The sequence below is a fragment of the Silurus meridionalis genome, chromosome 24, assembly GCF_014805685.1.
Source record: "Silurus meridionalis isolate SWU-2019-XX chromosome 24, ASM1480568v1, whole genome shotgun sequence".
Taxonomy (NCBI): domain Eukaryota; kingdom Metazoa; phylum Chordata; class Actinopteri; order Siluriformes; family Siluridae; genus Silurus; species Silurus meridionalis.
This window is the reverse complement of record NC_060907.1, coordinates 10,189,200-10,205,991: the sequence shown is the minus strand read 5'-3', so window position 1 is coordinate 10,205,991 and position 16,792 is coordinate 10,189,200. Positions and strand designations below refer to the sequence as shown.

Here is a 16,792-nt window from a genome sequence, read left to right as displayed (position 1 = left end):
CATTGATTGAGGTTAAAACGTTCAGATCCTGATTATTTAGATTCATTTCTGACACTGTTTTACACCTACAGCACTCCCTCCCTCCAGCGTTTTCTTTTCAGTCACTTGGCTTCACATTTATCCAGCTTCATAAACTCTTTATACCCTTTTTAACCTCACTGTAAACCAGCAGTGGCGTGTAGCGATCAGCATTTTCCATCGACTGATCTCCCTCAGCCTCCATTTTATGTACAGCCCAATGAGAAACCTTTAAAAAGACGTCGATTCTTTACGATAATGGACGCCAGATCTGGGCACTTCAGTATTTCATGCGCACTTAGAAAACATCAGTCCAACATACACCACCTCCCCCTCAAATAGAGCGAGCATGCCCTCGACCTCCTGAGAGTTAGCATGCTAATTGCATCGAGTTAGGACATCGACAGAAGTAAATGGCAAAGAATGCTAAAAGGGGGACCATTATAGGTTGGGAAAGCAGGATCAATTAAAGTTGGCGTGGCTTTTAGACGTTCTGTCTTCTGACTCTTTCTCTCTGTCTGTCTGGTAGAGAGCACAGCTGGAGAGTTCTCAAAGTCTCGACTTCCTGTTAAAAGGCCAGAAATAGAAAGCCTTTGGCTGTTTTAGCATTAGATGCAGGGATTCTAGTTGTTAATATTCTGCAAATTTAATACACTTATATAACCAGGAAACACATTATGGACAAACGTATTGGGACACCTGACTTTTCCAGGCATATTGTGGTTCTTTTCCAAACTGTTACCACAAAGTTGGAGACAGACAATTGTATCGGACGTCTTTAGATGTTGTAGCAATACATTTTCACTTCACTTGAACATGAAGGGATGACAATACCCCAGCGCACAAAGCCAGCTCAATATAAATCTGCTTTACATGAATTGGAGTGGAAGATCTCCTCATATAGAGCTCTGGGCTCAACCCTACTGAACACCTTTGGGATGAATTGGAACGCTGACTGCACCCCAGACCTCCTCACCTCATCTTCATCAGTACCTGACTTTACTAACAGCCTTGTAGCTAAATGACAACAAATATCCACTAGCACACTCGAAAATCTAGTGATTAGCACTGTGCAGGATATTTTTTTTTCTTTTGCTTCAGCTATGTGAGAAACAGTCAAAAAGCAGGAAATCTGGAAATAAGTCATTTTTCCGCTCTAAATGATCACCCACTTGTAGTTATAACATTTGAGGAAACACTGATTTTTTTTTTTTTTTACGAATTCTTTAGTTAAAGTTATTTATAAAATTAACTCTGTTTTGAGATGACGCTGTTTTTTTTTACTTTGGAGGAAATTACGAAAGTAATGGAAAGTTGGCTAAAACTACATAGGTATTATGTAAATAGTCACGTGAGCATCATTTTAAAATCCCTTTTAATTGTATGTTTTCATTTTGGTTGTTTTAAATATTGTTTGCGGATTTGTTGTCAAAAAACATTCTCGTTTCCAGTTTTGTGCCTCAAAAGATTGTTTGTTTAGTTCACATCTTTTGTTTGGCATTTTAGAACAACTTTTTCTTTGATCAAGTTTTTTTCTTTTTTGCTCGTTCTGATTTTTTTTGTTTGTGTTCATGTCTTGTTTTTGGTGGTGGTGGTGGTTTGAGTTTGATTTGTGTTGTCTTTTGTGTTATTTGGAAAGATATTTTTCATCCAGAATTCTTTGCCTAAACTCCCTCGCTAGTTGAAGCCCTGTTCCTACACACATTCTTTTCCACAATGTACCACACTTTTGGCTCAGAAGATTGTTGGCCCGGCGACGTCGCTAAAGACTTGCTTTCATTTACCGCACCTGCCTTGAAAGCCTATTCAGATGTAACCTAGGCTCTGGTCATTGAAGAGTAGTTCACTGGACAGTGGAGATATCGTTTATCAGCAGTGACTGTAGAGGGAATAATGCAACAATGAGTCACACATACACACACACACACACACACACACACACACACACACACACACACACACACAGAGAGACTGGGAGAATGCTATCAGGGCTCTGGTTGAATCAATGGCAGGATGTGTGTGGGTTGTGTTAGAACAGGCCTATATTTTATGCCAGTTATCAGCGTGTAGGTTGGAGCAGATGCTGGTCTGTTTTCAGTGCCCGTGCTCAACGACCGTTACAATGGGTACCGTTTAAAAACGTGTTAATAGTCTTGAGGTTCAGGTTGAAGCTTGTTGAGTTTTTCTGACCAGCATTGCCTGTGCTGAAACGCTATCTTTAGCCAATGACGCCATGCTCGTGGTGCTGTCTGACTTCACTAAGATCAGACCTCTCGCCTGACACTCCTCACATGAAATATTAATTCCGTTACCATCTGTTTTCACTGTGCCCTCTGCATAACCTTGTATGAACCTACAGTATAATCACTTGTTTACTAAATGCAGACGGGTCCTTAAGATGTTATTTAATCCTAATCAGTTTTAAAAGATCAAACGGAACCATTAAAGTTATTCTACCATCCAGTCCACATCCTAGAGACTTTTATACAGGCTGAGACTGAAGGGTTTCTGTTAGCGTGTGGTAAAAACTGTTACCATACAGTGAAAGCTACAAGAATTTCTGACAGTTTGTTACAAATCATGTCGTCTTCATACACGCATGACACCAAATAGGTTTTTTTCCCCCTAAATGTCAGCAATATAAACACTTGCTGATGCTACAGAACATAATATATAGTGTGTATGTTGGGGCTAAATTACACTGTTATAGAAAACTAATCATCAACAGGCACATCTCAATGTTTTTCTCTCCACAAAAATGTGATTTTTTTTATTTATCACATGAGAAAAACAATCCATCATACTTTTTTATACATACTCTTTATTTATTTATAGTTTGTAGATGATTTGCAAAACAATTCAATTCCTTTTCAGTATATGTAAAGAAATATCTCTGTTGTTCCCTATTTTAACATTGAACAGACATAAAAACAGTTTTTAATGTGTGAGAAAATCGCAACTTGACTTTTCCAGGGAAAACGTAAATTTTGCAATTGTCTTTTTGCAGAATACTTTAGGAAGTCATTGATTACCCGGTTATAGTAATAATAGTACCATGCGCAAATTTATTGCAGGCGTAGTTTATGCAGAGCTTTTAACATACAAGTTTTTGGGACTTATCAGTTACCAAAGAAACAATCATTATTAGATGTATTAAAACTGGGGCTGTAGCTATCGAGTATTTTAGTGATCGAGTATTCAACTGATTATTCCATCGATTTATCGAGTATTTGGAACCGAGGGTACTTTTTCTTTATTAAAGAGCAATTCTACATATACAAGAGAAAATAAGACAAGACTGTTAAAATTAACAAGTAACTTTGTATTCTTTTTAGAAAAATCTACATTTTTATTGCTGAAATTGCATACAAGAATATATGTGAAAATTAAACCCATTTAGTGCATTCAATTGCCTTTAAACATCAAAATGCAAATAATTATATATATATATATATATATATATATATATATATATATATATAAAGAGTTGGGAATTGATTAAAATATTCAATCATTATTAATTGCATGATTGTCATGAGTTTAGTTTGTGATTAATCGTATCTTAATCACATATTTCTTGTCTGTTCTAAATGTACCTTAAATTAATACTTTTAAAGTTTTAATAAGTTTCAAATATTCATGCTTTATGCAAATGTATGTTTATTTTTAGTCAAAACCAATTTCGCCATAGATCCTAAAGACAAAATTAAATTACATGAAAATTACATGAATCATCAGGACAGCAAACAGAACTTTTGCTGTTTCCACACGGACGGTTTTAATTGCCGGTTGTGTGCATCATGGCGGATTTTGGTGCTTGATTTGAGACTTGGCAAGTTAGTAAAACAGATGTTTAGTGATTAAAATATTTTTGGTGCAGTATATTTATTTCTTTTTTATATCTTGGTAAAGAAAGGACGTCGTGAAAAATGTGTTGCCTTAAATTGCGTTGAATTATTTAACCCCATAATCATACAGCAGGTTGTGTGTAAAATGACTATTATTCTAGCTATTAAAGATTTGTAGCATTCTTAATCCATACATAATGTGACCCTGTGTTAGAATAATTTAGAAATTCAATGGAAATTAGGTAGTTTATCGATACTGTAATGTTCAGTGCATGTGTATCAATGATCTGTGCTGCTGCCATCTCCTATCACAGCAATCCATATATCCTGCAGACTGTTATTAAATTCCACATGACTGGTTCTGCAGCAGTGTTTTGATGCAATGAATTAATATTTTACTAGCACACTCTGAATATTGGATTTTGTTGTACATGGGAATGCAATTTTGACTAAAAGCATATAATCTGGGTTCTAGCAAGTACAAGTACATGTATATACATTGTTTGTAAATGTACTTAAACAGTCATGTAATATAAAAAACTATTATTTGTTAATATTAATATTTATTTTGGAGGAAAACAGCAGAAGGTTTTTGGCAAAACTTTACCCAGGGGATGTCTGGCCTGTTAATTCTCATCAGTTCATGGATGGCCACAAAACCAGAAAAGAACAGAAGACATCAGGTTTATTGATGTGGTGAAGGTTGCCAGATCTTTGCTTCTACCTCATAACTCTGCTGCCAGACACATGGCACCGTTTTTGTATTCGGAGGCTCAGCCAAGTCCATTTCAACACAACACTGCTCTGAGATCAGCTTTCAGCTTTTATCCATATGAACTGTGGCTGTTCAGCTTCAGCATCCAGTCTGACTCTGTATCAGTTCCTGCAGCTCTTTTGCACTGCACTGACCTTGAACACTCGACAAGATGAGATTATAATTTGGTCAAGGATGAAGAAGCCATGTTAGATTAAGCCACACAAATCTTGAAGCTTGGTTAAATAACAAGGTCATATAAAAAAGGATAAAAAATAAAACGTCAATAAATTTTGTAACATTTGCAATATGAAAGTATAAAAAAGGATAAATCGGGTTAAAGACTAACTTGAATGAACTAACTTTACCTTTTTTTCAGTTATTAAAATTTTTTTAAATAGTTTTTTTTTATTACTTTAGTGATAAATTGAGTTATAAGTTAAGTGTAAAACAGAATAGCATAAAAAGTTAGCATGCATTCATTTAAATATCATATGTGGTTAATTAATGGAGCTGGCTTTGTGCACAGGGACATTGTCCAAAAAGTGTATTTCCATATACCTCAATGTGTGTATATATACAGTAATCCCCGCTTTACCGCGGTTAAATCTCACGCGCCCGGTTTATCGCGGAATTGCATTTGCCACATAACTCATTTGCTATTCTGATTTTCCCGGTGTTTCTTCGAGAGCACGAAATACCTAAAAACTTATAGGGAATTGTTTTTATTAAGTTTTATGTTGAAATAATTAAATTTATAAATAAAAATTTTATTAATTATAAAATTAAGTGAAGTGTTAATACAGTACTTTGTACAAAAAATAACATTTTTGAGGTGGCATCCGTTTATCGCGGTTTTGAAATGTAACCACCACAATAAACGGGGGATTACTCTGTGTGTGTGTGTGTGTGTGTGTGTGTGTGTGTGTGTGTGTGTGTGTGTGTGTGTGTGTGTGTGTATCTTTTTTTTTTTTTTTTTTTTTATAATTAATTTTTTTGTTTAGTTTTTACTTACAATTTTGTGGCTCTTCTTGCACACCATACCAATACAACTAGTAATTTTAAATAAAAATGTCTGCCAGTAAGCATAAACTAATTTCTGTAAATTAATCTCCACCAGCTGTTACAATCGCAGCGCTGTGTTTACATCTTTAATATACTTTTAATCTCCCATCTTTCATATTTCATGTTGGTGATCAAGCACAACCAGGAAAACAATAGTGTATGTTTTGATTAATTGGACTCACTGTGTTATTATTTTTTGAGATCTCATCAATTCATTGACTCGGTGTAAACTTATACACTGGCATATTCGCTCAGTGTGCCAATGATCTTCCATTAAATCAATAAATGCTCCTATTTCCTTACCGTGTTGTTATGTAAAACTTTGAACTCAGGTCGAACTTTAGTGAGTGTGTAATGTAATGATATGCACGAGGTGTGTTTGTCAGGGTTTTCACAATGAGAGGCAACAAATCAAAAAATTTGACGGTACAAGTGCTCGCTTTTTTTTCTTTTCTTCTTACAGTTCTTCTCTTCATTCATCCAGTCCTGCATTTTCACTGTTTCTAAGATGTTTACTGCACTAAGCTCAATTCCTAGCATTAAAACCTCCGGCTAAAACAGAACAGTGAGCAGGTGATTTGGCTTCTCAGCAGTCATTTTCATTTTCGCACACTCAAGGTATGAAAGTAACAACCAACACCTTGCAGATCTTCGGTGGTAGCCAGTGATCAAACATTTTATCTAGCACTTTTCAAGACAATCATTAAGAATGAAGGCAATGCGCCAAAAAATTAGACCTTAACCCACAAGCAAAGTTCACGTTTTAGCACTCAGTGCTCGCAGAACTGAACTGCTCTCCCAAGTAACACACTTATTGCATGTTTGTTTCACTATATAAACACAGAAAATTAGAAAAATCTCTCTGAAATTTATGCATCTTTCTGTGAAGTTAAATGTGCTTGCTTGCTAGCTCTTTGCAGGCTGGACTGAGTAAACTGAATATTTCTGGATATGTCCTGCCAGATCTGCGTGATGAACTTTAAAAATATGGATTTTTACTTTTGAGTTTGTTTGAATGTCGAGACTTTTTGACTTTTTTCCTCAGTTTGAGTTTTTCTGACCAAACTTTCCATGAATATCAATATCATCTAGACTGTGGAAGTATGGCATTTTATTTTAGTTACGCTTGTTGGATAAGCATCTTTGTGTTTTATTCAACTTGGCAAAAATCCCAGTACGTACACTGATCACATCCTGGAAAAGGACTATTTCACAGATGGTTTTTCGAAAAGGCCACACCAACGCCTGAGGTGTGTGTGTGTGTGTGTGTGTGTGTGTGTGTGTGTGTGTGTGTGTGTGTGCGCATTAGCTACTGAGAGCGTGGGTGTGAGGTGAAAGGGCCACCATGCTCTCTTTGTGGATGTGTGTGCACTCAGATCTGGCAAGACTACAAGACGATTCCGTTTTACACCTTGTGCAAAAAAAGAAGAGATGGATAGATACTACGACAGTGAGATAATGGACAGAATACAAATGTGCCCAGGCTTGAGCCCAGTCCCAAAAGTCCTCTAGCTGTGCAACAGGATTAGAAAGTGTCCTTATTGTCTTCCAATAGTCAATAAGTGTATTAATTGATCTATTGGTACAATTCTGATTTTGTGACATGGTGCAGTATCCTGCTGGAAGTAGCCATTAGAAGAAGGGTCAGTTGTGACTATAAAGAGATGCACACGGACAGCATCAGCACTCAGATTGGCTGAGGCATTCAGGCGATGCTTGATTTTACAGAATGTTTCACTTTAATAGCAGTAGAGCTTCACCTGGATATGGTGTGAAACAAACAGTCCTCACACCATTACACCACCCCCACCAGCTTGAACTATTCACCCAATGTAGGTTCAGCTCAGATCATGTTTATGAAAAATCATAACAAAATCCGTCTGCCTGTTAAAGTGGAAATCAAGATTCATAAGGCAAGGCTGACTGACTAAAAGCAGACTAAGAGTGTAACATATCTAAGTGTCTAAGATAATATTTTTTTATTTTAACAGCTATTTAAATGTTCAATATATTTTTGCGTTTACTTATATTTTTTTGAAACATAATAATATACTTATTAAATAATTTGGTTTAATTTTCGTAACAAACTCCATTAAGAATGTAGTCTCATCTTTTCTATGCAACAGTAATCTAAAATGTTTTGTTATGTATCAAGTATTATATCATATATATAATTAAATTTTTGTAATAGCACTGTCAGATAGTCAGTATCACAAGGGGCTTGGGTACGATTTTGACAAAAGGATTTATAGAAAGTTTCTCAAGTTTCTGAGGTCTCATGGTGGTTCTTGAAGTGTCACTTCAAAATAAAATGAAAAATCTAAAAAATCACAAATACTAAAAGACAATTAGTTCCATTTTCCCATTATGGTTAATAACCTGATTTACTTTCTCAGGAGAAAAAAAGGAAAGTTTATCCAACACTCTTTTTTTGGCCAATGAAATTTTGCAATCTTGTGAGCTTGTTTTTGTGTTTTTGGTCCTCAACTTAAGATATAAGTCCCTTATTAGTCCCCAACTTATGATGGAGATGTTTTACAGTGACCCCATCGTAACTTTAAAATATTGTAAGTTGAGACATGGCCTAACCTTCTTCTGTGTCTTAAAGAATGTTGATCAGTATGGGGTAGTATCTTGTAATTTGTTAATATCTTAACAAATTACAGTACATAATATAGCAAAACAGAGCAATTTTCATTACCGTACTGTATAAACTATACAAGTATATATGTATGTGGCGGCCGGCGTGTGGATGAGCATCGGTTTGTAAATAGAGGGCAGAGAATATGCTGGTAGATGTAAAATATTTGTACAATTTTGAAAGTTTTAAGATTGGAAAATTGTAAGCCGAACAATGGTAACTCTGGGACCATCTGTACATTTATGGCATTTGGCAGATGCCCTTATACAGCGCACCTTATAGTTCTTGTCTTACATTTAAAGGTTAAGGACCTTGCTCGAGAATGGGCCAGCTTGGCAGTGCTGGGATTTAAACTCCTTATCAGAAATACAAAATCCTACCCACTGAGCTCTCTCTTCCTTCCTCGGCAAATGTGCTAAGCCTGCTTTAAATATTTAAAATAATTAATGGTCTGATTGATGTTTGTTTAGTGATCTTATTTTTTTCTTTATAGGGACTGGATGATCTACTAAAATGAATTGTGATGGTGATTGTGAATTGTGATTTTAATGCTTGTGTACTGGCATTGCAGTGATGCAATCACAAAATTTTAACTGACGAGATACTAATTTGACTAAAGATGACAAATAATTGAAATAGTTTTTAGTAATTAGCTTCCCTTAGCTAAATAATTCCCATAAATACAGCTCAACTAAAATGAGTGCACAGGTTTCAGGCTATAATAGGTTTTTTCCCACTTATAGCTTGCTGCCAGATTTTGTCTCGCCTTATGGCACCATGAGCTGAACATCAGCTTTCAGTCTTATTCACAAGTTGTCAAGGGAAAACCCCTCGGAATTTATTTGTAGAGTGTGAAGCTGTGAACTCGTTTGCCTTGTGTTTGCAGAAATATACACTTTACTTGCAAAAGTTTGCGGACACCTGGGCATAAGTATGGTATGTGCTTTTTGAGCATCGTATTCCACATTTAGTCCCAATTTGTTCTTATAATTCCCTCCACTCTTCTCGAAGATGTTCCACTAGATTTTGGAGTGTGCTTGTGGAGATTTGTTCTTATTCAGACACGAAGGGGTTAGTAAAGTCAGGTACTCATGTACGTTGAGGAGACCTGGAGACAAAATCTTCTATTCTAAACCATGTAAACCAAATCTTCATTGAGTCATTGCGCCAGCGGTGAGTGAGTAAAGGGGGGAGCGGGATGAGTCAGGAAAAGGCAGGTGCTGGAAGCTGGATTGGCGTGAACCGAGTGTGTTGGTAAAAACGAGAGTAAATAAATAAAGCTCTGCTTGGTGAACATTTGCCTATCTCTCTTTCTTTCAGCACGGAACCAGTGAGTTCGCCACCGTCATCCAAAGACATAATTTAAATTGTATGCTTCCAACTTAACAGTTTGGCGAAGAACCACATATGGCAGGAAAAGTCAGGTGTCCCATTACTTTTGTCCATGTATTGTACATTAAGCTTATAAAGAATACAACTAATAAATAAAAAACAATGCTTTTATGCTTATTTCTCTCACCATTCCTATGCTGTTGTATTTTTTTTAAAAGAAATTCTTTTCAGAATGATATGGTCTGATCTGTCCAAGCGAGTGCACACGTTACATCCTTGCTACTGAGACACGGCCAGAATCCTGTCAGTGATTTTAAAAACCTTAAAGCAATTTGTAAAGCTTAAACTGCTGAGAGAGTTTGTCATTTTTTCATATACTGTAGTGACTGTAGAGTATTCTCATTCCTTTCCAGAAAGATTAGAGGAAAGAGATGGTTTAATGTAAGCAGAGGCAGTAAGGGTTAGATGTAGTAAACCTCACACAAAAACATTTCTACATGAAAAAAACAGCAGCAAAAGATGACCACGCATGTTTGCTTTTGCCATGGGACTCGATTACACCCATCTGCTGATGTTTATATGTAACGCGATCCGCGTGGTTCTCGTCATCTTCGTGTTTTGCTGATGTAAGCATCTATAGTCTATTAGTAAATGGCCTGCTGTCTGTGTGTTAATGCATGTATGCTTGTGTATCCCATTTCAGCCATGACTGTCTGCTAAATGTGCTGTCTTCAGTTTTGTTGTGTTTGGCTGTGTTACGGGAATGATGTCTCGATGTTATTTAGTGGATGTAAATGCAGGGCAATCAGTAGTTAGTACAGTAAGCAAAATAGAAATGGAAAGAGAGACTGAAAGCGATTGACGCGTGTCCATTTTAACGTCATGCTTCTCAAACTCAATCTCAAGCCCTTTTCTAATCTTTCCTGAATGAATGAAAATTTGAAGCAACTCCACCTGCTACTTTTAGTCTCTTTTTTTTTTTAAAAAGGCCACACTGGAGCTTCTGACCGCTCATCAACTGCTTATATACCGCTCATCTACTGCTCATCAACTGCTTATATACCGCTCGTCTACTGCTCGTGTACTGCTCATTTACTGCTCATCTCCTGCTCATCTCCTGCTCATCTACTGCTCTACCTTAATCTAATAAACGCTAAACAATTAACATCTAAAAAAACAGTAAGTAAAAGGTTCTGACAGAGGTGATTTCAAGCATGTGCATCATCAAACGCTGTGCGTATTTGCTTTTCTGCTACAAATATGTATTTTAAAGAATGTGTGTGTGTGTGTGTGTGTGTATGTAAGCTTGTTTACACCACAATAAAACCCAAAAGTTTGCCTAATTAATTTCCTCACAATTCCGACCTTATTTCTCGCAATTTATTTACATTCTCACAATTCTGACTTTATTTCTCTTGCAATTCTGACTTTTATTATCCAATTGGGCAGCGTCACCCCCCTGTGGTGAAAGCTTTATACATTGAAAATGAAATAGGCTACAATCAATAGATCGATCTTTGAAACAATGGAAAAAATCATAGAGGACTATTTCAGGCATGGTTTCACAAACTGCTCTGTCCAGCACCTGAACAGAGCAAATGCAACCATTGTAGCTTTAGCTCCAGCCTGCTATGTACGTGCATTTAGTTGTAAAATTCAAGCAGGAGCAGTAGTAATAGCTTAAACTACCTTTTGGTTGTTAGAAAGGAACTTACACCTGTGAAAAACGGGCTTCTATAGTCTCTGTGTTGGTCTGTGTGTTTACTTCAGTGATGTAGTGAATGTTTTTAATTGGTTTATTATGCAACACAGTTTATTACGATAGACTTGTGGTGTAACAATGACTAAAAGATGAACTCTAAGATGGCAACGTGTGTGTGTGTGTGTGTGTGTGTGTGTGTGTGTGTGTGTGTGTGTGTGTGTGTGTGTGTGTGTGTGTGTGTGTGCATGGGAGGTTGAAGGAGCTGGCACCCAAGAGGTGTGTAAGTTTAGATGCTCGGCTGGTCAGTTGGTAGATAACGTGTGTGTGTGTGTGTGTGTGTGTGTGTGTGTGTGTGTGTGTGTGTGTGTGTGTGTGTGTGTGTTTGGGTGAACGTGGCGCACGTGTAATCTGAGTGCCTTTAAAACTAGGGCATGCTTCTCCCACAAGACAGCTCCATTCCCATCTCCAGATTAACCCCACCTTTTATTAGTGTGTGTCTGACTTACAAGTGTGTGACCACACAGTGTGTGTGTGTGTGTGTGTGTGTGTGTGTGTGTGTGTGTGGGTTGAGTTTATTTTTCACTGTAAAAGAGGATTAACTTTGAGACATGCAGTTATAGGAACATTTTAGTAATGTTGTCCTTCCTGACATCAAGCCAGATCACATCGTCACTGGAAATCTTTATAGCACTTTTATAGTCATGTTTTATTCCTGACTCAACTGACAGTCTAGTAACAGCTAACATCTCTCTGTTCTCATTGGTTAATATGCTTAACCAATCCAGATCTTCCTCTCTGCTGTGTAGCATTTTACTCTGCCAGTGTGTCAGACTCAGACAAAACAGCATTAGACTGTCTGTGTAAACAATAAACATGTATGTTTATATGTGTAGGTGTGTGTGTATTTGTATGTCAATGCTTAGATTAAACCCTGATTATAAGGCTGGAGCCTCACTGACTAGATTTCTTTCATCAGCACACTTATATACACAAACATACACAATGTTAGCTGACTGCTCCGCTGCCTTGTATTTTATTAGTTGTAACCACTGTATCCTTAAATGTTCATCTCACATCACAAACAATGATGTGCATAGGACACACTGTTCCTGAGTCACTTCCTGTCCAGCTTTTCAAGCTTTTCCGTCCTCCTTTTGCGGGAATAGGGTCAAATAGAGTAATTTGAGAAACGTGACGTCACTCAGTGAGGAAAAGAAAGACTGCGAATGACAGGAACTCAAATGACATAACCTTAAAATCATATAAGATTAATATGCAGGAGGACCGTGAAACATTAATTATGCCTGTTTCCCACCATAACGTGCAAGTCTTGAGGTAAGCTTCACTGGATGTAGAGAAGAGGGTGAAGATCCTTATGAAAACCAATAGATAATCTTTCAGTTTTAGTGTGTAATCCAAATGGAGCTTGATTAGCTTGGAGTGTATGAAGTGAATGCCTTTCAAATTTTGCTCTAAATTAAAGCCATGACAATGAAGAATAGAACAATAGCCTTTATTTGTCACATATACATTAAAGCACAGTGAAATTTGTTCTTTGCATATCCCAGCTTGCTCAGAAGCTGGGGTCAAAACGCAGGGTCAGCCATTAAATGGCACCCCTGGAGCACAGAGGGTTTAGGGCCTTGCTCAAGGGCCCAAGAGTAGCAGCTTGGCGATACCAGGGCTAGAACCTCCGACCTTCTGATCAGTAACCCAGCGCCTTAACCATCACGCAAATTTTCTTTTTATTTAAGCTGAGGGGAAAATGTATACATGTCTTTCTTATGAGGTGGTATCAAAAAGTTTAAAAAAGATTTTAAAAAGTTAAAAAGAGTAAAAAGACTAGCTGTATTTACAAGAAAGTACTTTATTGATCTACTTTTACACATTATCACCTTCAAAATAGTCCAAGCGTTCCTGCAACTTCTGGAATATGTCCTGGAAGTGTTCAGACACTCACCATTGATTGACAGAATTGTAGTCCCTTATTCTTTCCATTTCTTTAACATATTCAATATGATTTTATCATATTGAAGTCATTTTGACTTATTTCGTTCCCTGCAGTTTTCACTAACCTGGTCACTTCGCTAATTCCTGGCCAGTAGCTCTAGTATGCGCTCCCATATCACACCTCAGCTTCCAACCAAGGAGGATGAAGTGTGATGTGCACAGGGCTGCTGAACGCATTATGAAGAAAGTGCTATCTGCCCTCTTTTGCATACATGCGCATGAGAGAGTCTCTCTTGTCTAGTTTTGCTCTTTTGGGCCTCTTGCCATGAATGTCAAACCTTGTGAACTCAACTGTAAGGATGACACTTTTCTGTTTACTTGAATACTTTTGAGGACTATTATTTCTTTATAAAGGCTATTGCAGAACACAGTTGGTACATGAATATTGGAGAATGTTTAAGATTCCTGGCATGTATATTCCCAGAGAAAGCATTTTAATAAGCAGGTTATAATTATCTGGTAATTGGGTGCTAGGGGGTGTTGAAAAGTAATGTAAAGCACTGCAAATCTGTCTTTTGTAATTCTGTATACAGTTTTGTTAAATCTTTATACTTTGTGGGAGAAAAAAAGTTACACAGGCATTTATGAATGGCGAAAGTACATTTGGAGTGCCACTGGGATCGTCTGAGCTGCTGACACTGACTAGATTGTCAAGCTTTCAGAGACTAAAGTTCAGAAATAAGTGTCTGATTTGAGACCACCAGAGTCTTTAGCGAGATACTTTAGGGCGAATATACAAGAGGCATCAGGTGTGGCACTAAAAAGAGCACTTCAGAAGCAGTATGATTTAAATATAGCTTTTTAATATAATTAAGCACTTTATTGGTAATTTGATAATCTTAGGCTTTTTAGACATAAATGTTATCCAGTCTTTAATTGGTTGAATTCTATTTTGTAGAAGTGCAGCTGTGTAGGTCAGAGCTTTCATTCCCCATAAGAGCTTTAAGAGAGTCGCTCTCAGACTGGGGAAGAAGGGAAGAAGATGAATGGAAGAAAGATCCTCTTAGCTACTAAGTAAATGAATAACCCTCTCTCTCTCTCTTTCTCTCTCTCTCCCTCCCTCTCTTCATCTCTGTGTACAGTGTGCAGGGGAGGAGAACTGGGTGGACAGCAGGACAGTGTATATTGGACAGAAAGTGCCACCCCCTGGCACTGAGGCCTACATCCCTCAGAGGTTCCCTGACAACAGAATTGTCTCTTCCAAGGTCTGACACAATATTAATCATTTGAACCTTTAACAAGATTGGCATGAGAATAGTCTGTTCTGTTCACAGATTAAATTTAATCATTCTATACTGAACACTGTATCAGTTTTACAGTAGTCACGTTTTCTAAAGTATTTAAAAATCCTATCAGATAGATCCTTATGGGGTTTTTATTATTGTTGAAAATGAACTTGAGGTTTTCAACTTTTTTTTTTTTTTAACTAAGATTGTTTTTTTTTTTTGTGTGTGTGTGTAAACTTTGTGTAAATATGAGACTGCAGTTTAAAGGGTAAGTGGTGTAATGTGGGGACCAAAGTAGCGGGGTGGGTAAAATGGGAATGATGTATACAATTTTGGTGGAGAGAAGTCATTTAAAATGTGGAAAAGTTGAAAAATAAACTAAAAAACTAGTGTAATATGCATATGTGTGGTAAATATTGAAAGTGGTAAAGGGTATAATATATATATATATATATATATATATATATATATATATATATATATATATATATATATATATATATAGACCCAGCCTCGACCCATCTTTAATGCTCTAACTGAGGGAAGGAGGTTGTTCCCCAAAATCTCGCAATACATGGCCCCGGTCATCCTCTCCTTAATACAGTGCAGTCGCCCTGTCCCATGTGCAGAAAACACCCCAAAGATGATGCTACCACCCCATGCTTCACAGTAGGGATGGTGTTCTTGGGATGGTACTCATCATTCTTCTTCCTTCAAACACGTTTAGTGAAATTATGACCCAAAAGTTATATTTTGGTCTCATCTGACCACATGACTTTCTCCCATGACTCCTCTGGATCATCCAAATGGTCATTGGCAAACTTAAGACGTGCCTGGACATGTGCTGGTTTAAGCAGGAGAACCTTCCGTGCCATGCATGATTTCAAACCATGACGTCTTAGTGTATTACCAACAGTAACCTTGGAAACGGTGGTCCCAGCTCTTTTCAGGTCATTGGCCAGCTCCTCCCGTGTAGTTCTGGGCTGATTTCTTACCTTCCTTAGGATCATTGAGACCCCACGAGGTGAGATCTTGCATAGAGCCCCAGTCCGAGGGAGATTGACAGTCATGTTTAGCTTCTTCCATTTTCTAATGATTGCTCCAACAGTGGACCTTTTTTCACCAAACTGCTTGGCAATTTCCCTGTAGCCCTTTCCAGCCTTGTGGAGGTGTACAATTTTGTCTCTAGTGTCTTTGGACAGCTCTTTGGTTTTGGCCATGTTAGTAGTTGGATTCTTACTGATTGTATGGGGTGGACAGGTGTCTTTATGCAGCTAACGACCTCAAACAGGTGCATCTAATTTAGGATAATAAATGTAGTGGAGGTGGACATTTTAAAGGCAGACTAACAGGTCTTTGAGGGTCAGAATTCTAGCTGATAGACAGGTGTTCAAATACTTATTTGCAGCTGTATCACACAAATAAATAGTTTAAAAATCATATATTGTGATTTCTGGATTTCTTTTTTTAGATTATGTCTCTCACAGTGGACATGCACCTACGATGACAATTTCAGACCCCTCCATGATTTCTAAGTGGGAGAACTTGCAAAATAGCAGATTGTTCAAATACTTATTTTCCTCACTGTATATATATATATATATATATATATATATATATATATATATATATATATATAGATAGATAGATAGATAGATAGATAGATAGATAGATAGATATAGATAGATATAGATATAGATATAGATATATATGGGTAAAAAAGGGACAAGTTGTGTAAAAGTGGTGAAACTTGTGTGTTTTGGTTTCGTAATTAGAGGTAAAAGGCATATTTGTTAATAAGGGTCAGGGTAAGGGGCAAAATAATAATAATTGGATACGTAATATAAATGAAGGTTACATTTGTGTAAAATGCGTAAAAAGTAAAAATTTAATGTTGAATGAAGTCTGCATTTGCCAAAAGAAATTTTAAGCATATTTCCCTGTATTTCCTTTAGGTTGCTTTACTGTGTTTTTTTGTTTTGTTTTTTTTAATCTGTCTTCCTATAGTACACTTTTTGGAACTTTATTCCGAAGAACTTATTTGAACAGTTTAGAAGAATTGCAAATTTCTACTTTCTCATCATCTTTCTTGTGCAGGTGAGTCTTGGTGAAATTGAGTCTTTTTTGATAGCAGTGTCCTGTTTATCACAGGTAGACTGAAAGAGATTATTATTTTTTTTTTTTTTGTCCTTTCTC

The 16,792-nt window shown here is 36.9% G+C and overlaps 1 protein-coding gene across 7 annotated transcripts in view; it reads left to right on the top strand.

The window, feature by feature from the left end:
• The window catches only part of atp11a (ATPase phospholipid transporting 11A), a 94,760-nt gene that overhangs the window by 30,862 nt on the left and 47,106 nt on the right, over window positions 1-16,792 (top strand). For all 7 annotated transcript variants that reach the window (XM_046837046.1, XM_046837045.1, XM_046837044.1 and 4 more), the window contains exons 2-3: window positions 14,453-14,575; window positions 16,604-16,693. In XM_046837046.1, coding sequence (XP_046693002.1) covers window positions 14,453-14,575; window positions 16,604-16,693 — 213 coding nt within the window. The remainder of the gene's footprint in view (window positions 1-14,452; window positions 14,576-16,603; window positions 16,694-16,792) is intronic.